Source organism: Symphalangus syndactylus, chromosome 3, assembly GCF_028878055.3.
Source record: "Symphalangus syndactylus isolate Jambi chromosome 3, NHGRI_mSymSyn1-v2.1_pri, whole genome shotgun sequence".
Lineage (NCBI taxonomy): Eukaryota > Metazoa > Chordata > Mammalia > Primates > Hylobatidae > Symphalangus > Symphalangus syndactylus.
In genome coordinates, this window is record NC_072425.2 from 130,295,175 (window position 1) to 130,316,378 (window position 21,204).

General features: G+C 41.3%; 1 protein-coding gene across 1 annotated transcript in view; it reads left to right on the forward strand.

Annotated features, from left to right (window-relative positions):
• The first annotated feature begins 500 nt into the window (after window positions 1–500).
• TTC12 (tetratricopeptide repeat domain 12) overlaps window positions 501–21,204 on the forward strand; it is a 60,558-nt gene continuing 39,854 nt past the window's right edge. Inside the window, 9 exon segments of the mRNA XM_055273173.2 lie at window positions 501–723; window positions 880–990; window positions 1,750–1,850; window positions 2,036–2,108; window positions 9,348–9,511; window positions 10,064–10,085; window positions 10,676–10,753; window positions 11,590–11,711; window positions 15,984–16,043. Coding sequence (XP_055129148.1) covers window positions 2,051–2,108; window positions 9,348–9,511; window positions 10,064–10,085; window positions 10,676–10,753; window positions 11,590–11,711; window positions 15,984–16,043 — 504 coding nt within the window. The 5' untranslated portion in view covers window positions 501–723; window positions 880–990; window positions 1,750–1,850; window positions 2,036–2,050.

The following is a 21,204-nucleotide window of genomic DNA, read 5'->3' on the forward strand; positions in this document are numbered from 1 at the left end:
CTTTAGAGACCAGCACTTTGCTTCCTCCTTCTCCCCGCGCCAGGCATCAGGCATCCCAACCTCCACTTTGGCCTTGAACTTGGCGCGCTCCGGAGCTAGATCTCTGGGGTGGCGAATCTGATCGCGGGTCCAGGCCCGCCCCCGGTCCCGCCCCCTGGCCTTTGACCCCGTCCTTGGTCCCGCCCCGGGACCCTGGCTCCTGGCCCCGCCCCAGCCCAGGCCGGACAGAGCGCCATTTCCTGTCCGAAGCTGGGCGAGTCAGGTTGGTGCTGCGGGGTACCCCGGAATCTCCCCTGGGAGCTGGTCTTGGACTGGCCTTCCGAGCCGAGCAGAGGACGCTACTTTGGGCCCCAGAGCATGGGAAGGTCTTGGCTGCGGTCTGGGACCTGCATGGAGGGCCCGAGACCTGCGGACGCCTGGGAGCGGTTGCCGGGCAACAGTGCGTGCGGCCTGGCCTCTTTGCGCCCGGCTGGCAGCGCGCGTCTGGGGCGGGCTCCGCGCGGGGCTCGGGCACAGGTCCCCGCTGCCGCAGCCCTACCGAGTGAAACACCGAGCGCGGCGCCGCTTCGCCATCACCTGGCTCTGGCCCTCTCACCCTAGCTTGGGGTGGCACTGGTCAGGCAGTGAGGACCCTGAGATCCATGCCCTGGGAGACATAGGCTGTCTCCTGTCCATGCAGGTTCCCGGGTGGCTTGACAGGTTTATAACTCTTAGGAAAAAAATGTAATTGAAATTAAAAAGAAGGGTATTGAGAAGCAAGTTATAGCCTCGGGGCCTTATTTTCTGGCTGTTAATTGGTATCAGAGAAACTGTTAATATTCTGATAGGAATTCAGGCTGACTTCTAACCCTGCATTCTAACCCTCATACCGTTGGGCAGGTTAATTCACTGGGCTGGGCCTCTGTTCCTTGGGAGTTGAAAAGATTTGACCTGGAAGAAACCCTAGCGATCATTCATTTAAGCCGCAACCCCACCCCCTGTTTTATATAGGTAAGGGTGCGTCACGGTGAGGACTTGTCGCGTGCCTGGTGCTTTACATCAGTCCCCAAAATAGTCGTCGTAGTTTCTTACTGTTCCCATAGTATGAGTGAGGACTCTGAGCCTCAGAGAGGTTGTGACTTTAGCCAGAATCACACAGCTTGTAACTGGTGGAGATAAGGACACTGAGACTCGATTAAATCACTCGCAGTTTGTTCGTGGCAGATTACGTGTTAGAAGGGTGTTACACTACTACGAAACCTGGCTGTAAATCAGAATCACCTGGAAAGTGTTTAAAATCTACATTCCTGGCTGGGCATTGTCACAGGTTTACTGACTTGAAATCTCGGGCTAGGGCTGAGATTTTTATATTTAAAATCTGTATATTTAACAATCTTCCCGATGATTTTTATCATCTGTGGATGAACCACTGAGTACTGCTGGGTACACCACGGGGCCTTCTCGCACAAAAACAACTGTAAAATAATGTCTAAGGTACCTAGAGCAGAAGAGACGCTGGTGAGCATGGTAACATCTTGTTCTAATCCCTTCAGCCAATTTGTACCCTTTCTTCACTCTTCAGAAACAAGCCAAAGGCACATTTTAAACAAGTGTGGACATTTAGATGCAAATTGCCCCAAATTTGTTACCTGTCACACATCCACATTTAAGCTTCTGACTAGACCATCCTGTCATGATCAAAGTCAGGTGTTAGTGTATTTCTTTATCCTTGGCAACCTGTCATCTGCTCTCTTCTCATCTCCATGCCAGGTCCCTAAATCGCCGGGGTTGATGTTGGCTTTGGAAGAACTTTGCAGAGCGTTTTCTGCACTGGAAGGAGGGCTGGAAGCTTTCTGGAAGCATTGCCGCACGTGAGTGCCTCTTGGCCTTAAACAGCAGTTGGAATGAAAGGGATCACCCTACTGTTATTCATTGACATAAACAAAACTGTCATAAAAATAATCACTTGGCTCTTAGTTTTAGAAGGCTAATAAGCCTGACCGTTCTGTTTAGTGCTTTATTATTATTAATTTCATCATTATGCTGCATCCCTTAGGGATTCCGGTTCACAATGGATGCTGATCAAGAGAAAGATTTGCAGAAATTTCTAAAAAATGTGGATGAAATCTGTAAGTACTAGTAAATCATAAATTAATTTCTGCTTTAGAGAAATGGAGTAAAGAGAAATGATTACTCTAAGTTCCTGGGTGGCTTGACAGGTTTATAACTCTTAGGAAAAAAATGTAATTGAAATTAAAAAGAAGGGTATTGAGAAGCAAGTTATAGCCTCGGGGCCTTATTTTCTGGCTGTTAATTGGTATCAGAGAAGCTGTTAACATTCTGATAGGAATTCAGGCTGTTTTCTTCCATATGTTGTATCCTTCTATGTGGAATCCGGTCAAAACGAGCTGCTGTTTCCCCATTGACAATGAACCCAGCTGTTCCCTTCAAGGGTCAAGAGCCTTATTGATCAGTGTGAGATTCCTCCCATTTTAGAGTAGAGCTGTTTTTGTTTTAGAGCTGCAGAGGCAAAATCAAATGGCTTTCCTTTTAGGATCCATCAAATTACATGGATGGCTTATGATCATCATTCCCTTCTCTCTCTCTAGATAAGAAAGTCCTTTCCCAAGTTCATGCAGGTTGGATCTCAAAGAATATGTACTCTGATCCCACAGATCACATTCAGGAATTTCCAAACCTGTCAGTCCCTGTTCAGGGAGCTTGCTTGAGTATAGAAACAAACAAACCAACAAGTAAACAGACCTTACATAGTAAATACAGGCAATATGCTGAAATAAACTGCTTCTAGCAGATTGTATGGGTTCAAGGAATAAAGTGGTTTTAAAGCTAGTTTGGGTGACATCATAAATGGTACATGAATAATGCTCATCCCTGAATGCTGTTCCATGGAGCTCTGGCCTAGGCCCACTGCCACCTTTCTCTTCAGCTGGTCTAAACATGTAGCTTTACCTGCCACCTGTTTGCTCATGACCCCCACATCTACATGGACACTTAGCCTTCTTTTCTGAGCCTCTGCCTCTATGGTACTGTCATACCTACTGTATCCCACAAATAACTCAAATGTGTCCAAAATTAAGGCATCATCTCTTTCCCTCCCCTTTGCCCTCCCCCTCCCAAATAAAACCTGCTTCTACTACCCTCCCCTTCATCCTGGTCTCAGTTGGTGACACCACCATCCAGAAATTTGCAAGTCATCTGGGACTCCTCCCAACTCATAACCCTGCATCCAATTAGCCATCTAGTTTGGTTGGAGAGCCATCCTCTCCAACCCTCCCTTTGTTCTGGTTCCTCTCACCCAGACTATTTCAACAACCCCCTGATTGTTTCTCCTGTCTCCAGGCTTATACTTCCCACAGAGTAATGTATCTAAAATGCAAATCTGACCCAGACACTTCTCTGCTTGGATTCCTTTTGCAGTCATAATAAATCCCAAGCTCTCATCAGGACTTAAGTCCTCCCATGACCTTGTCCTTACCTCTCTCATATCTCCCTACCTCACGCTTGAGCAGCAATAAACTGCTGATACTTTCCCACACATACTCTGTGTTTCACACTCTGCACTGGGTCTTTGCCATTCCCACTGCCTCTTCATCTTTTTTTAACCTGGCTAACTTTTATGCATACTCAAAGTTCATTCAGGTATCATTTATACAAGCGCTGTCCAATAGAGCTTTCTGTGATGATGAAAATGTTCCATAATCCTCCCTGCCCACTATGGTAGCCACTAGCCACATGATTATTGCGCATTTGAAATGTGGCTTGTAACTCCACCCTGTGGTCTAGTGCTTAGGGTTCTGTGTGTTTGTGGCTGCAGCCCAGGTTTGAAATGTGGCTTGTTTCAATTAATTTGAATTTATGTAGCCACATGTATATAGATTCTGTACATTTACTTCTTGGGCTCTTGCTATGTGTTGAGCGTTGGTAAGGGCTAGAGAATACTCTCTTCATGGTATCAATAGTCCAGTGGAGAAAACAGATATTAAACAGTAATTGCAAGTGTGCAATATGAGACACAGAATTATAAAGTGTAGGCATCTAACCCAGCTTTGGGAGGTTGTATTAGTTGGCTAGGGCTGCTGTAACAAAATAGGCTGGCTGGCTTAAATGACAAAACTTTATTTTCTTAGAGTTCTGGAGTTTAGAAATCTAAGACCAGGGTGTGAGCAGGTTTGGTTTCTTCTGAGGCCTCTCTCCTTGGCTTGCAGATGGGCACCTTCCCGCTGTGCCCTCACATGGTCATCTCTCTGTGTGTGCATGTATTTGGTGTTTCTTTTCTTACAAGGACACTAGTCATATTGGATTAGGGCAATAATTAGTTCTTTAAAGGCCCTATCTACAAATACAGTCATACCAGGAGTTACAGCTTCAACATGTGAATTTTGGGGGCGATGCAATTTAGTCCATAACAGAAATTAAATCAAGTTTTCCTGAAGAAGTGAGATTTAGGCAAAATGTGAAGAGTGAGTAGGAGTTGGTCACTGGGGAGATGACAGGGGAGTATTCTGGGTGGCAAGTAAGGAGGCAGGAAAGCTAAGAGTGAAGAAAGAGTGTGGTGCTTTTGAGGAACTAAAAGAATAAAAAGCCCCATATGGCAGGAAAGAAGAGATCAAGGAGAGAAGAGTCCCATCTGAATATGGAGGGGCCAGATTAGGAAAGACCTTGGAAACCATGGTAAGGAATTTGTGTTTACCCTGAGAGCAGTAAATCAATTCCATCTAATCTATGTAGTGACTCTTCCCTCAAGGAGGTGGAACATCTCTACACCTTAAATGTAAGATACATTTAGTGACTTGCTTCCAAAGAGTACAGTATGGAAAGGGAGGGAAGAAAGTAACTTTACAGTGGAAAAGGTTGGCAAACACAATTTCAGACAGATGATCAAGGTTAACCTCCTGATAAATCTCGCTGATGGCATGCGTCCTTGATACTCCATAATGTGCCATGGTCTTTTTCCCCAAATCCTGTAACCCCAGTCTAATCATGGCAAAAATACCGGATAAACCCAAATTGCAAGGTATTCTATGAAATACCTGATCAGTACTACTAAAAACTGTCAAGGCCATCAAAATAAGGAAAGGGTGAGAAATTGTCACAGCCTAGAGAAGCCCAAGGAGACATGACTAAATGTCATATAGTGTTCTGGATGGGATCCTGGAATAGAAAAAGGACATTAGAAGAAAAACAATGAAATTAGAATAAAGTGTGGAGTTGAGTTAATAAAAAAATGTTAATTAAAAGACATGAAAGAAGAGCTAAATAAATGGAGACATATTTAATCCTAGGAAGACTTATTTGGTAAAGATGTCAATTTTTAAAATATTCTATACAGTAAATACAATTTAGATCAAAACCCCCAAAGTAGTATGTACTAAAAGTCAGCAAGCTGATTCCACAGTTTACACGGAAGAGCAAAGGACCAAGAAGAGCCAAGAAAACTCTGCAGGAAAAAAAAAAAAAGCAGGACAACTCTCCCTACCTGACGTTCAAGATTTATTATAAAGCCATAGTGATCAATGCATGGAGGTTTTGGTGCTGGAAAAGACAATCAGGGGAAAGGAATGAAGAGCCTGGAGCCGATTTGCACACCTAACAGGGATGATGAGACACATTGCTGGCAGGGACTTCTCAACAAATAATGCTCCTGCCCTACATGAAAGTCAACTCTAGGTGAATTACATACCTTAGTAAGAAAAAAAACTTTAAAACTTTTATAAGATACCATAAGAGAGTATATTTATAATCTTTTTTTTTTTTTTTTTTTTTTTTTGAGACGGAGTCTCGCTCTGTCACCCAGGCTGGAGTGCAGTGGCACAATCTCGGCTCACTGCAAGCTCCGCCTCCCGGGTTCATGCCATTCTCCTGCCTCAGCCTCTCCCAGTAGCTGGGACTACAGGCGCCCGCCACCACGCCCGGCTAATTTTTTGTATTTTTTAGTAGAGACGGGGTTTCACTGTGGTCTCGATCTCCTGACCTCATGATCCGCCCGCCTCGGCCTCCCAAAGTGCTGGGATTACAAGCGTGAGCCACCGCACCTGGCCTATATTTATAATCTTACTGACACAAAAGGCCTAAATTGTAAAGGAAAAGATGGTATATTTAACACATTAAAATTAAAAAAAAATCTCTTCAACAAAATATTCCATAAAAACAAATGAAAAGACAAAGCATACCCAAGGGGAAGATGTTTGGAAATACATGTAACCAGTCCAGAATATACAACTGATACGGATAGGAGATGGGAATAGTGGATAGAAGAGGGTGGTTCCCTGGCAAAGACCCCACCCTCAAGCCTGGAGATCTGCAGTGCTAAGTGGGAACAGGCATTTCTGTTTTCGTGCCCAAAAAGTTGCCTTTTGGCCTGCCATGCTCCCCTATCCTGTGCCCATATAAACCCTGAACCCCAGGCTCCAGAAGCAGACGAGCAGGTGTGGAGATGAGGACACAAGCAGACAAATGGCAGAACGACACAGCAGAGAAAAGAGGAGGAATGTCTGACCGCTGAGAGGAGTTTGGCTGGGAGCAGCCAGAGGGGAGTTTAGCCACTGGATGGCCAGGCTTCAGGGGAAGACCATCTTTCCCCTCCATCCCCCCTTCCAGCTCCCATCCATCCCGCTGAAAGCCACCTCCACCACTCAGTAAAACCCCACATTCATCCTTCAATCCTGTGTGTGAACCGATTCTTCCAGGGACACTGGGCAAGAGCTCGGGATACAAAAAGCTGTCACTTCCCTCTGCCCTTGTGAAAAGGCAGAGGTCCGTCAAGCTGGTTAACACTCAAGTTGTCCGCAGATGGCAGGGCTAAAAGGACACACTGTAACTCGCCCAGCTGGGCTCCTGCACTTGTCCGTCTGTGTTCTCCCCCTCCCCTCAGGGGTTTGAGCAGTGGTGGTGACTGAACAGGCAAGCCACACCCCTTCGAGGGGGATCAGAGAACTCCCCTGTTTCACAATCAGATCAACCAGGCATGGTGATGTGTGCCTGTAGTCTTTGCTACTCAGGAGGCTGAAGCAGGAGGATCGCTTGAGCCCAGGAGTTCAAATCCAGCCTAGACAACATAGCAAGACCATCTCTTAAAAAAAAAAAAAAGAATTTTTTAAAAAAGAAATTATGTTAACTAATAAGAAAGAGACAATGACCCAATAGAAAATTGGCCAAGGATAGGAGTAGGCTCTTCGTAGAAATCCAGATGGGTGCAAATCAATAAGAAGATGCTCAATTCAATCGAATTCAGCAAAATGCAAATTAAAACATTAATGAGATACCATTCCCATCCATTATATTGACAACAATTAAAAAGTTTAACCTAGCAAGTGATTATAAGAATGTAGAAGAATGGGAACTCCCTCTTGTACTCTTTTGTAGGAGTAAAAGTTGGTACAGCCATATCCTAAAGGATATGTAACATGTGCACAAGGAAATATGTACATACAGGTATTCAATTCAGCATTTATTTACTTTAGAAAAAACTAAAATTAAAAACCACCTGGCTATCAATAAGAGAATGGATTAACTATGGTATATATTAATGGTTTAAATGAATCAGCTGGAACCATGTGTATCAAGAACACATCTCTAAAGCATCTTAAGAGAAAAAAGGTTGCAAATGAATGCACATTTTATACAACTATTTTAAAAAATTGTTTAAATATTACATACACAAATATTCTGGTAGATTGCAAGAATGGTTATAGATTCCTTTCTTCCCACCAAGAGTGGAGCCTATTTCTCTACCCCTTGAATCTGGGTTGGCCGCATGCCTTGCTTTGGCCAAAAGGATGTTTGCAAACATGACACAAGCAGAGGCTTGAAAAGTGCATTTGAATTGGGGCTTGCACTCATACCACTCATGAGAAGGTAAGACACACTTACCCTGGTTGCTCGCATTTCTCAAGCCAACAGCCAGCAGACTTTCTAAAGCAGAGCCACTTAGATGACTGACAGTTGACCATGGATATATGTGTGAGTCCAGCTGAAACCAGAAGAACTGGCCAGCTGAATCCAGCTCAAATTGTTGACATAGAGAATTGTAAACTAAGCCACAAAAATGGTGGTTTGTTTCAAACCACTAAGTTTTGACGTGGTGTGTGATGCAGCAAAATCTAAATGATACAAATACTAAGTATTAAAGCATGCTGGAGAAAAGATACCATTAACTTATAAATGGCATAATAACAAAAATATTATATTGCTTTCTGTATGCTTGAAATATTGTACAATTAAAAATTTCAAATTTCCTTGAAAAGTCAGTGGGAAATGAAGAAATTGGAATTGGAAAATGAATTAAGAAGTTTCATTGTGAAGGGGAGGAGACAGAGCATTAGGAGAGATTTAAAGTACATAAATACATTTAGGAAGAAGCTGGTCGAATGGAATAGGTTGAAAATATTGCGCAATAGGATTATTAATTGGTGATGCAGGGTTCCTGATTATGCAAAATATGACAATGGAATCCTGGGCCCAGGATGAGGGACTAACCTTACAGAAGAATGGGCACCTTTTCCTGGTAGGAAGGAAGGATGGATGTAGGTATAGGCAGTTTTGTAGTTTTAATAGCAGGAAGTTGATGTCATCTGTTGCCTCTCTGAATTGATAAATAAGGTCATCTTTTTGAGATGGTCAGGTTTAGATTGCAAACTGTTAAAAGTCATTGGGGGAATGACAGGATATCTTGCCCAGCATAACAAGGATTGCTGGGCATCACTGAAGGTCCAGTTGAGTTTGGACCAGTCCCCCAGGCATCTATCTGTCTCCCTCAGTACATAGCATTCCTAATGCAGACTGAGAGAATTGGGTAATTGGAATTATGTAGAGCTGGAATTTTGTCTGTTGGGATAGCAGGGCAAGGGAGTTGAGTATATGGGCAGGATGGCTGCTGAGTGATTGACGGTGGAATCTAAGCTGGAAAAACAGTAAAGTGAAGACAGGTGAGGATAGGGTTAAGGGCTATTGTTTTGCGATTTTGAGCTGCCTGTACTTACATGTTTGTCTCCCACACAAGTTCATAAACTCTTCAAAAAAGGATCTGTTTTTACTCATCATTGTTATCTATAGCATCAGCATAATATCTACCTCATAATGAGCTCTCCATAAATTATTGTTGAATTGAATAATGGCTTAAAACTCTGTTCCTTAAAGCTAATAGCTATACTCACCTGCAACTTTTTCTAGGCAAAAAAAAAAAAAACTATTGTTAATTTTTTCTCATTGGTTCTGCTTGCTTTATTTTGCTTTCTATTGCTCTATTTTTTTTTCTTTAAGATCTTTCCCATGCATCTTATGCACCATCCTTTCTAGTAGAGTCTTTTGAATATCTTGTTTGATTAAGTCACATCTGATTTCTTCTCTAGCCAATTTAATTCAGGAGATGAATTCTGATGACCCAGTTGTGCAACAGAAAGCTGTCCTGGAGACAGAAAAGAGACTACTGCTTATGGAGGAAGACCAGGAGGAGGATGAATGCAGGACCACCTTGAACAAGACTATGATCAGTCCTCCACAAACTGCTATGAAGGTTTCTTTTTCTATTGAGAAGTTATATAAGTACATACAGTGAGAAGACCTACACCTAGACAGTAGTTTAATCTCAAACTGTCCAGCAAGGCTGAAATGGTCTTTTGTTTCTTAGATTCATTAGATTTATTTTTTATAAGAAAGTATGAAATTTGATTTTTTTTTCCTTTGATCTTTCTGGATTATCTTTAAACAACCCTTTGGATCTATTTTAATGAAAATTTCGCCTCTCCACCCCCTGAGCTTGTGTGATATATTTAAGCTGTACTTTTAAGGTAATGTATTCTAACTCATTTCCAACTCATAAGCCACAGCTGAGGTCCCTTGACCTGGGCAGCCTTATTTTGCAGACTCAGTCCCATAGCAATTGTGCCCATAATCAGATCTGCTGATTTAAAGCAAGCCCCATGAATTCTGAGCCCTTCAGTTTTGATGGTTAAAAGAAATGACCTCTTGTTTGTAATTGATTTGCCTTCTTGGTTTATATACATACAAATTAGAGAGTGGTTTTTCAAATTTGTTTCTTTGTTTTTATGAAAACCTATGTCTACAGAGTGCAGAAGAAATAAACTCAGGTAAGGACAGCATCTCTCTTCCCAATTTTCATTCTTTATATAGGACCAGTTTTGATTGATTGTAGCTCCCAGACCCTTGAATTATTGCCTTTGGGCTTACAAACAACCTGTGAACAAAAACCTACTGATCATCCGATTCTGTTACTAGTGATCAGCGGGAATGTCCCTGAGAGGTTTTTCTTTATTTTCTCTTGGTCAACCTTTTGTAAACTCAATTCAGTTATTCTGTATCATCCAATTTACCCTGTTCAAGGGATCCAGATAGTTTCTCTGTTGTTCAGCTCAGAAGCTCATTATGCTAAACGGAACAAAAAAATCTCTCTTCAAAGAAAAACTCTTTTAAAAGACATAATTCAAATTTGAAGCACAGTCATAGCCATCATGTATAATAATACATCACACAGATTACCATTTAATGTCAAATTAAGAAAATGTCATTTTAGTTGCCTCAGAATGGTGTGTGTGCGTGTGTGTGCCTGTGTGCATATGCATACGTGTGGCTCTAAAGTAACACTTCTGAATTTGAGCTAAAGAACTGATTATAGTATTTGGATTTTTCTTTTTAATATCTGACATTACCCTGCTGTCAGAGGCCTTCTTGGCATCTGTGGAGAAGGATGCAAAGGAACGAGCCAAGAGAAGAAGGGAAAACAAAGTTTTGGCGGATGGTAATTGTCAGTCCTTAATTTTCAGTGGCTGGGATGATTTGTGCTAGAAAGAGTACACGAAAGCCTGTATGCTGACATTTGAGGACATCTAGATTCCCAGTGGTGAGGTTTGTGATGGGCTTGAGGCAATGGGACCTGGCCAGAAGGAAATCATTGGTGGTCTGTTCTCTGTTCCTGCTGCAACAAACGGGGTAGGATAAAACGACCTCCAGTGAAACCTCTTTCTAAAGCTTCCCTGTGCACTTAGCAGATCAAAGTGAATCGTACTAAACAATGCTCAGGAAGTAGTGGGGGGTGAGAGTGAGCTGCCACTGGCTAGCCTAAGGCATAGATGAAGAAGTGGAAAAGAAAAATAAAACAGCTGTGAGAAAGGAGAGGAGACATCAAGGAAAAGGAGGGGATGGGATTGTGTATGTTGCAGGGAGATACATATGATAGAAGAATGTTTTCACTTTTATTTTATATCACCCAGGGCTATGTGTGCTGCAGGTCTGAATGATTCCATATTTGTTGGGAAAATTAATTATTTGACCCTCTTTATGAGATACCGAATGCACAGATTTGGTCTCTGTGGCAAGCTTAGTACGGTTCTCAGCCTCAGTGCAGAAATATTTACTTTTTCTGAGAATCTACTTAGAAGACATGGGTGGATTTGGAGGAAAAAAATACTTGAAGAAGCTGGTCCTGAAGTATCTGCAGAGAAAAACAAGTGTCAAGTCCCTTTAGGATCAATAGAAGTGAAGACCTTCGAAATAGAATTGGAAAATCGGGGGAATAAAGTCAGAGATTTTCTGATGTGTGGTGAGAGCTCACCTGGGTAACTTATATTCCCATAGCCCTAAAAGAAAAAGGGAATGAAGCATTTGCTGAAGGCAATTATGAAACAGCTATCCTGTACTACAGTGAGGGTTTGGAGAAGCTGAAGGACATGAAAGTGCTGTACACCAACCGAGCCCAGGTCAGTGAGGCAAGGATGTGTCCATGGGGCTTTCTCAGGGAATAGTTGCCACTAAACCTGGGAAAATAAAGATAAAACTAGATGTTGGGCTGGGAAATGTTTATAAGAACTGGTTCTTGTTTTGAGTGTGGGAGGAGCTGACTTATATGTAGCGTTTACCAGTTTCCATGATGCAGATATTCTCACCATGATCTAATTTGGAATCCCTGCAGGAGGACTTGGGAAGAGCTGTCCATTATCAGCTCTCTCCATAGTATAAGTCAGCTCCATCATATCACTGATCGTGACCATGCACTTGTCCCTGTGGATAAAGGAGAAAACTAGTGGAATGAAATGACCTATGGGACCTTAGAATTCTGCTACCAACAGATTTCTTCAGCCTCCTTTTTTGGTACTAGTCTTAACTCCTAGGGGATGCCCTCCTGTTAGTTTCTCACTCATTGTATCAGTCTCTCTTTAAGATTCTGCAACAGGGATAAAGTGGATAGCCCATGGTCCTAGAGCTAATTTCCTGGAAATTTTGGGTTTCTGAAAGTTTTTATACGTTAGTGTATGTCACAAATGAGCTCAGTTTCCTGGAACACCAGGTAAAAACCACCCAGATGTTTATTTACTACTTAACGAAGGGATAGGCTGATAGCTCTCAACCGAAACAAAACCATCACCTGTGACCTTATCTTTGAAAAGTAGTTCCATTTTTGTGTGGTAGAGTTCTCTGCTGGACAGGCCTGAAAAATTGGCAGATTCATGGACATGATTACCCCATGGTCAGAATATGTCAGCAGGACCTGTGTGAGGTGGACTTGATGCCTTGTCATTTGCAAGAGGGAGAGGCTGCAGCAGAGTCCTCATCAGCTCCAATTTCCCTAACTCGAGATTAAGAATGTCTGGCTCTGAGATGTTGAGGAAGAGGACTGGAAGCAAGAAACAGGACATTCGGAGGCCGAAACATCTGGGGAATGACAGTGACTTAATGATAAATAAATCCAAGCAGTATAATCTCACTAGTTTAGCAATTTGGATATGTTAGACTAGAGTTGAAGTGTCATTTAAACTATCCCAATTTTGGAGAAAACTTGTTATAAGGAAGTGAATCAGTAAAAAAGATGGCCAGAGGTTGATTTAGCAGTATATTGCATTACCCGAACAAGATTATAAACTTTTTGAGGGCAAAAACTGCCATATACTTTTTCCCCTAATGCTTTATTTATAGCAGATGTTCAATAAATCCTCTTTTAGTTACATAACATTAAAAGTACAATAAGTCCAATTAAGGGAGTTAAGTTTCTGTTGACAACTCAGAGGCATCGCTTAAATGCAAGCAATTAATAGAATAATTATAGTTCCTTCTTATTTATTACCAAATTTGGTCTCTAAAAACATCTGCCTACTGATGCTTGTTCAGTTGGGTTACTCTGAAGTTATTTGAAAGCAACAAAATTGAATTGCTTTAAAAAGGTTATATAATTCAGACATATCTAATTCAGACTGTCTATACTCTGATTCATCTAAATTAGTTATATTTTCACTGCACTCATTTTTAAGCAGCACTTTGATTAGTTCTGAAGAATCACATTAAGAATGAATGTGGATAAATATAAGGAAATGTAATGAAAAGGTTTGAGGGAGTGATTCCTCTCAGCTTTCCCAAGGAGAAAGCTTATGCAGAGACAAAAAAATGGACAATGTGCTCCCTGGTGTTACAAACCATTTGAACCATTGACTATTTTTAAAATGCTTCCCCTGTATGCATGCAGTGTCAGAAAACACTTAATAAGGACCCTGTAAAGTGAGTGTTGCTTGCTAGAGAGAAAACCTAACCTTTCATTGCTTTGTTTTTCCCCTGGAGTTAATGTTATGATCAATAGATTGCCGGTATAATTTAGATAAATCTGGAATTTAATTGCTGTTTGGAAAAAGTAGTTCCTTTTTAAAATGTGCAAAAGCAAAAGAGATTGAGAAAGTTATAGGGTGTCTAATCCAAGCCTTAAGAGAGGAAGGAAAACAAAAGTAAAAGGCTGTGTAGAGAAATTGTTGCAACCCATAAAGACTTCTTCAGAGTCTGCGTGTATCCTGAATAATAGTGCCATGAAATCATGGCCACAGCTGTCTAGAATGATGCCAGCTTCCTCTTCACATCCTCTAATTTTCAAATGAAACCTGAGACCCTGGAGAAAAGGATGATGCTTTACAGAACAGATAGCTCAAAGAGTCGTCTTCTCTAATTAGTACAGAACGTGAGTTAATGAAAGCACCACTTGCAGCTTCCTTGCTATGGGAGCCAAGAGCGGCATGATTTCAATTCATTTGCTGGCTGTTGCCTACTTCCTCCTCACTTGGGTTGGATACTTGAATTCCCTGTGAGTTGCAACATTGACCCCACAACTGGCTTGTCCATGTAAATATCTCATGAGGTTCGTTGTTAAGAGTGTTGCAGTGCCCTGGTACAGTTTTGATCATGGACAATCCTATGTGTAGTACTGGCTTTATTATTGGTGGCTGATGGAACCCTGGAAAAGCCACCACTCCTGGTGCTTGGCTGTCCTTTCGTACAAATGGGATGATCGGTGCTGCCTCTCAGGGAGCTTTCCAGAAGAAGAGTGCTTCAGAGCTCCTTAGTGCAATTCGATAAGACTTTATTGACCACTTACTGTGTCCAGTAATTAATAGAGAGGTTATAGTAGCCATTGTGCTTGTTTATAGTCTTTCATTTGTTTATATTCCTCTCGTTCTTAGAAACATTGAACTAAGTTCTCAATCAGTTCAGTTTGAATGGATCACGGAATTCTGAGTCAATTCTTGATTTTCAAGATTTTCCCCAATTCTAGGGGATTCTGAAAGAGTGCCCGAGGCATTTGATACTAAGGGTTCATGGTGATGCTCTCACTCTCGTATGTCACTCCACTTCTTTCATTTTTTTTCTGCTGTGCTCCGGAGGACAGAAGCAGAGCTTTATTATCTTTTGATAACAGTGTTATTGAGATATAATTCACATACCATACAGTTCACCCTTTTATAGTATACAATTTAATGGGATTTTAGTATAATCACAGAGTTGTGCAGCTATCACAATCAATTTTTGAACATTTCATCATCATCCCCCCAAAAAACTCCATCTTTAGCTGTCAACTCCCCCAGTCTTCCCATTGCTACTCCCAGCCCGAGATAATCACCAGTCTACTTTTTGTCTCTATACCTTTGTCTGTTCTGGACATTTTGTATAAATGAAATCATACATTTGTCCTTTTGTGACTGGCTTCTTTGATTTATCATAATGTTTTTAAGATTCATCCATGTTATACTATGTATCAACTCTTCATTTCTTTTTATTGCTGAATAGTTTTCCATTGTATGGATGTACCACATTTTATGTATCCCTTCATCACTGATGGACATTTGGATTGTTGCCTTTTGACTATCATAAATAATTCTGCTATGAACATTCGTGTGTAAGCATTTGTATGGGTGTATATTTATATTCTTCTTGGGTATATACCTAGGAGTAAAATTACTGGGTCATATGGTAACATATTTAACCTTCTGAAGAACTTCTGGACTATCTTCCAGATGGGCTGTGCCATTTTAATTCCCACCAGCAGTGTATGAGGGCTCTAATTATCTGTCTTTTTTATTCCCTTTATCATTTGGTGTTCTTCTGGAACATTCACAGCAGGGTAGACTCTAGAATCCAGCTCTTCCTTCTTGGATGTGGCTAGTGAGCTGGGTATTTTCTGTGTCCCTCTAGATCCTTCCTTGCTCTGTGCCCTGGAGGGCTGACCTGTGTGGACTGGCTCCTTGGTTTCCCAGCCCTCTAGCTTCCATTTGCATTCAGCCAATAAAATAAGACGGAAGGAGGAAAAGTGAGATTGGGGTATTTATTCTCCTGGCCTTTGGCTCTGGTGAAGGCGTCAGCTCATGTCAAGGCAGTTCTTTTCACAGAGCTGTCCTCTCCCATTTTGTTCATTGCTCCCTCCTTCTGCCTCATCCATTACAGCAGTGGTAATGGCTGTCCACTGTTGCTAGCCCTGGGATTCTGTAGCGTCCCTTATCAGGTTCCCTAAGCCCTGCCTTCACCGTGGAAGAGGTCCCTGTATTCAACTCTCCTCAGTTGCCCAGTGCAAGTGTGCCATCTGTTTCCTGGCAGGACCATGACTGATCCAGGTAGGGGATAGTTCTCGCTGACATTCTACTGTTTGAATGTTCTTTCTGTGTGAACTGAAAACTGCCTAACGCAGAGTTGTGTGTGAATATCAGCTGTTGGTTTCGTTACAGGCTTATATGAAACTTGAGGACTATGAGAAGGCACTGGTGGATTGTGAATGGGCTCTCAAGGTAAGAGAGTATTTCTTTTCCCACATGATGGTGTTGGGCTGAAGTAGATAGAAGGCAGCTGCCAGTGTATCAAGATAGGAAAGGGTATAGCCTCTGTAGCCAGAGCTTCAGTTTCCTCATCTGTAGAATGGGATAGAATAGAATTGTTAGGAGGGTCACGACAATGCACAGAAAGTGCCTAGTTCCTGGAAAGCAATCCAGGGAGCTGCTGCTATTGAATTTTCATTGTCCTATTTTACTACAGCTCCTTTACTATTTTGTTATCAGAAACTTTGTTCTATGTGATAGTGGAAATGCCTCCGTCTCTCTTCTAGAGCCAGCCATCGGAGCTTATTTCTGCAATGCCGTTCTTCCTTGTCATTTTGTGTTTTTTTACCTCCAGCCCTAATAATTTGGAAATATAATATCCTCTATTTGTAGAGGAATAATCAGAAGAAAGAATTCCTATTTTTCAACTTTAGTGAGGCCTTGGGCAGATAAAATAATTCTACGCATGGCATTTCCTCTGAAATCTGCCGAAATAGATGGTCAAAGATGCATAGACGTAAAGACTATTGGTGGAAATGTTAAGAGTTACTAAAAGAGAAATAATACGATCACCTTTTAGGGACATGACCAAATATTTAAGTAACCCTTAATCCACATTCCCCTAAATTACTCCGTCATGGGGGTTTTAACTAAGTAACCAAAACTAGTGCTTCTCAGACTTCCGCACTATTCTGCTAACAGCAGAGGAGAATGAACATGAGCCCCTCGAGAGGGACTAGAAGCAGAAAGCATGAAATTTCTTATTTTTTTATTATTATTATTATTATACTTTAGGTTTTAGGGTACATGTGCACAATGTGCAGGTTTGTTACATATGTATCCATGTGCCATGTTGTTTGGCTGCACCCATTAACTCGTCATTTAGCATTAGGTATATCTCCTAATGCTGTCCCTCCCCCCTCCCCCCACCCCACAACAGTCCCGGGAGTGTGATGTTCCCCTGCCTGTGTCCATGAGTTCTCATTGTTCAGTTTCCACCTATGAGTGAGAACATGAGGTGTTTGCTTTTTTGTCCTTGCGATAGTTTATCGAGAATGATGTTTTCCAGTTTCATCCATGTCCCTACAAAGGACATGAACTCATCATTTTTTATGGCTGCATAGTATTCCATGGTGTATATGTGCCATATTTTCTTAATCCAGTCTATCGTTGTTGGACATTTGGGTTGGTTCCAACTCTTTGCTATTGTGAATAGTGACACAATAAACATACGTGTGCGTGTGTCTTTATAGCAGCATGATTTATAGTTCTTTGGGTATATACCCAGTAATGGGATGGCTGGGTCAAATGGTATTTCTGGTTCTAGATCCCTGAGGAATCGCCACACTGACTTCCACAATGGTTGAACTAGTTTACAGTCCTACCAACAGTGTAAAAGTGTTCCTATTTCTCCATATCCTCTCCAGCACCTGTTGTTTCCTGACTTTTTAATGATGGCCATTCTAACTGGTGTGAGATGGTATCTCACTGTGGTTTTGATTTGCATTTCTCTGATGGCCAGTGATGATGAGCATTTTTTCATGTGTTTTTTGGCTGCATAAATGTCTTCTTTTGAGAAGTGTCTGTTCATGTCCTTTGCCCACTTTTTGATGGGGTTTTGTTTTTTTCTTGTAAATTTGTTTGAGTTCATTGTAGATTCTGGATATTAGCCCTTTGTCAGATGAGTAGGTTGCAAAAATTTTCTCCCATGCTGTAGGTTGCCTGTTCACTCTGATGGTAGTTTCTTTTGCTGTGCAGAAGCTCTTTAGTTTAATTAGATCCCATTTGTCAATTTTGGCTTTTGTTGCCATTGCTTTTGGTGTTTTAGACATGAAGTCCTTGCCCACGCCTATGTCCTGAATGGTATTGCCTAGGTTTTCTTGTAGGATTTTAATGGTTTTAGGTCTAACATTTAAGTCTTTAATCCATCTTGAATTAATTTTTGTATAAGGTGTAAGGAAGGGATCCAGTTTCAGCTTTCTACATATGGCTAGCCAGTTTTCCCAGCACCATTTATTAAATAGGGAATCCTTTCCCCATTTCTTGTTTTTGTCAGGTTTGTCAAAGATCAGATAGTTGTAGATATGCTGCATTATTTCTGAGGGCTCCGTTCTGTTCCATTGATCTATGTCTCTGTTGTGGTACCAGTACCATGCTGTTTTCATTTCTGTAGCCTTGTAGTATAGTTTGAAGTCAGGTAGCGTGATGCCTCCAGCTTTGTTCTTTTGGCTTAGGATTGACTTGGCGATGCGGGCTCTTTTTTGGTTCCATATGAACTTTAAAGTAGTTTTTTCCAATTCTATGAAGAAAGTCATTGGTAGCTTGATGGGGATGGCATTGAATCCATAAATTACCTTGGGCAGTGTGGCCATTTTCACGATATTGATTCTTCCAACCCATGAGCATGGAGTGTTCTTCCATTTGTTTGTATCCTCTTTGATTTCATTGAGCAGTGGTTTGTAGTTGTCCTTGAAGAGGTCCTTCACATCCCTTGTAAGTTGGATTCCTAGGTATTTTATTCTCTTTGAAGCAATTGTGAATGGGAGTTCACTCATGATTTGGCTCTCTGTTTGTCAGTGATTGGTGTACAAGAATGCTTGTGATTTTTGTACATTGATTTTGTATCCTGAGACTGTGCTGAAGTTGCTAATCAGCTTAAGGAGATTTTGGGCTGAGATGATGGGGTTTTCTAGATATACAATCATGTCATCTGCAAACAGGGACAATTTGACTTCCTCTTTTCCTAATTGAATACCCTTTATTTTCTTCTCCTGCCTGATTGCCCTGGCCAGAAGTTCCAGCACTATGTTGAATAGGAGTGGTGAGAGAGGGCATCCCTGTCTTGTGCCAGTTTTCAAAGGGAATGCTTCCAGTTTTTGCCCATTCAGTATGATATTGGCTGTGGGCTTGTCATAGATAGCTCTTATTATTTTGAGAAACGTCCCATCAATACCTAATTTGTTGAGATTTTTTAGCATGAAGGTTGTTGAATTTTGTCAAAGGCCTTTTCTGCATCTATTGAGATAATCATGTGGTTTTTGTCTTTGGTTCTGTTTATATGCTGGATTGCATTTATTGATTTGCGTATGTTGAACCAGCCTTGCATCCCAGGGATGAAGCCCACTTGATCATGGTGTATAAGCTTTTTGATGTGCTACCGGATTCAGTTTGCCAGTATTTTATTGAGGATTTTTGCATCAATGTTCATCAAGGATATTGGTCTGAAATTCTCTTTTTTGGTTATGTCTCTGCCAGGCTTTGGTATCAGGATGATGCTGGCCTCATAAAATGTGTTAGGGAGGATTCCCTCTTTTTCTGTCGACTGGAATAGTTTCAGAAGGAATGGTACCAGTTCCTCCTTGTACCTCTGGTAGAATTTGGCTGTGAATCCATCAGGTCCTGAACTCTTTTTGGTTGGTAAGCTATTGATTATTGCCACAATTTCAGAGCCTGTTATTGGTCTATTCAGAGATTCAACTTCTTCCTGGTTTAGTCTTGGGAGCGCGTATTTGTCGAGGAATTTATCCATTTCTTCTAGATTTTCTAGTTTATTTGCATAGAGGTGTTTGTAGTATTCTCTGATGGTAGATTGTATTTCTGTGGGATCGGTGGTGATATCCCCTTTTTCATTTTTTATTGCATCTATTTGATTCTTGTCTCTTTTCCTCTTTATTAGTCTTGCTAGCAGTCTATCAATTTTGTTGATCTTTTCAGAAAACCAGCTCCTGGATTCATTAATTTTTTGAAGGGCTTTTTGTGTCTCTATTTCCTTCAGTTCTGCTCTGATTTTAGTTATTTCTAGCCTTCTGCTAGCTTTTGAATGTGTTTGCTCTTGCTTTTCTAGTTCTTTTAATTGTGATGTTAGGGTGTCAATTTTGGATCTTTCCTGCTTTCTCTTGTGGGCATTTAGTGCTGTAAATTTCCCTCTACACACTGCTTTGAATGTGTCCCAGAGATTCTGGTATGTTGTGTCTTTGTTCTCGTTGGTTTCAAAGAACATCTTTATTTCTGCCTTCATTTCATTATGTACCCAATAGTCATTCAGGAGCAGGTTGTTCAGTTTCCATGTAGTTGAGCAGTTTTGAATGACTTTCTTAATCCTGAGTTCGTTTGATTGCACTGTGGTCTGAGAGACAGTTTGTTATAATTTCTGTTCTTTTACATTTGCTGAGGAGAGCTTTACTTCCAACTAGGTGGTCAATTCTGGAATAGGTGTGGTGTGGTGCTGAAAAAAATGTATATTCTGTTGATTTGGGGTGGAGAGTTCTGTAGATGTCTATTAGGTCCACTTTGTGCAGAGCTGAGTTCAATTCCTGATATCCTTGTTAACTTTCTGTCTCGTTGCTCTGTCTAATGTTGACAGTGGGGTGTTAAAATCTCCCATTATTATTGTGTGGGAGTTTAAGTCCCTTTGTAGGTCACTCAGGACTTGCTTTATGAATCTGGGTGCTCCTGTGTTGGGTGCATATATATTTAGGATAGTTAGCTCTTCTTGTTGAATTGATCCCTTTACCATTATGTAATGGCCTTCTTTGTCTCATTTGATCTTTGTTGGTTTAAAGTCTATTTTATCAGAGACTAGGATTGCAACCCCTGCCCTGTTTTGTTTTCCATTTGCTTGATAGATCTTCCTCCATCCCTTTATTTTGAGTCTATGTGTGTCTCTGCACGTGAGATGGGTTTCCTGAATACAGCACACTGATGGGTCTTGACTCCTTATCCAGTTTGCCAGTCTGTGTCTTTTAATTGGAGTATTTAGCCCATTTACATTTAAAGTTAATATTGTTATGTGTGAATTTGATCCTGTCATGATGTTAGTTGGTGATTTTGCTCGTTAGTTGATGCAGTTTCTTCCTAGCCTGGATGGTCTTTAGAATTTGGCATGTTTTTGCAGTGGCTGGTACCGGTTGTTCCTTTCCATGTTTAGTGCTTCCTTCAGGAGCTCTTTTAGGGCAGGCCTGGTGGTGACAAAATCACTCAGCATTTGCTTGTCTGTAAAGGATTTTATTTCTCCTTCACTTATGAAGCTTAGTTTGGCTGGATATGAAATTCTGGGTTGAAAATTCTTTTCTTTAAGAATGTTGAATATCAGCCCCCACTCTCTTCTGGCTTGTAGAGTTTCTGCCAAGAGATC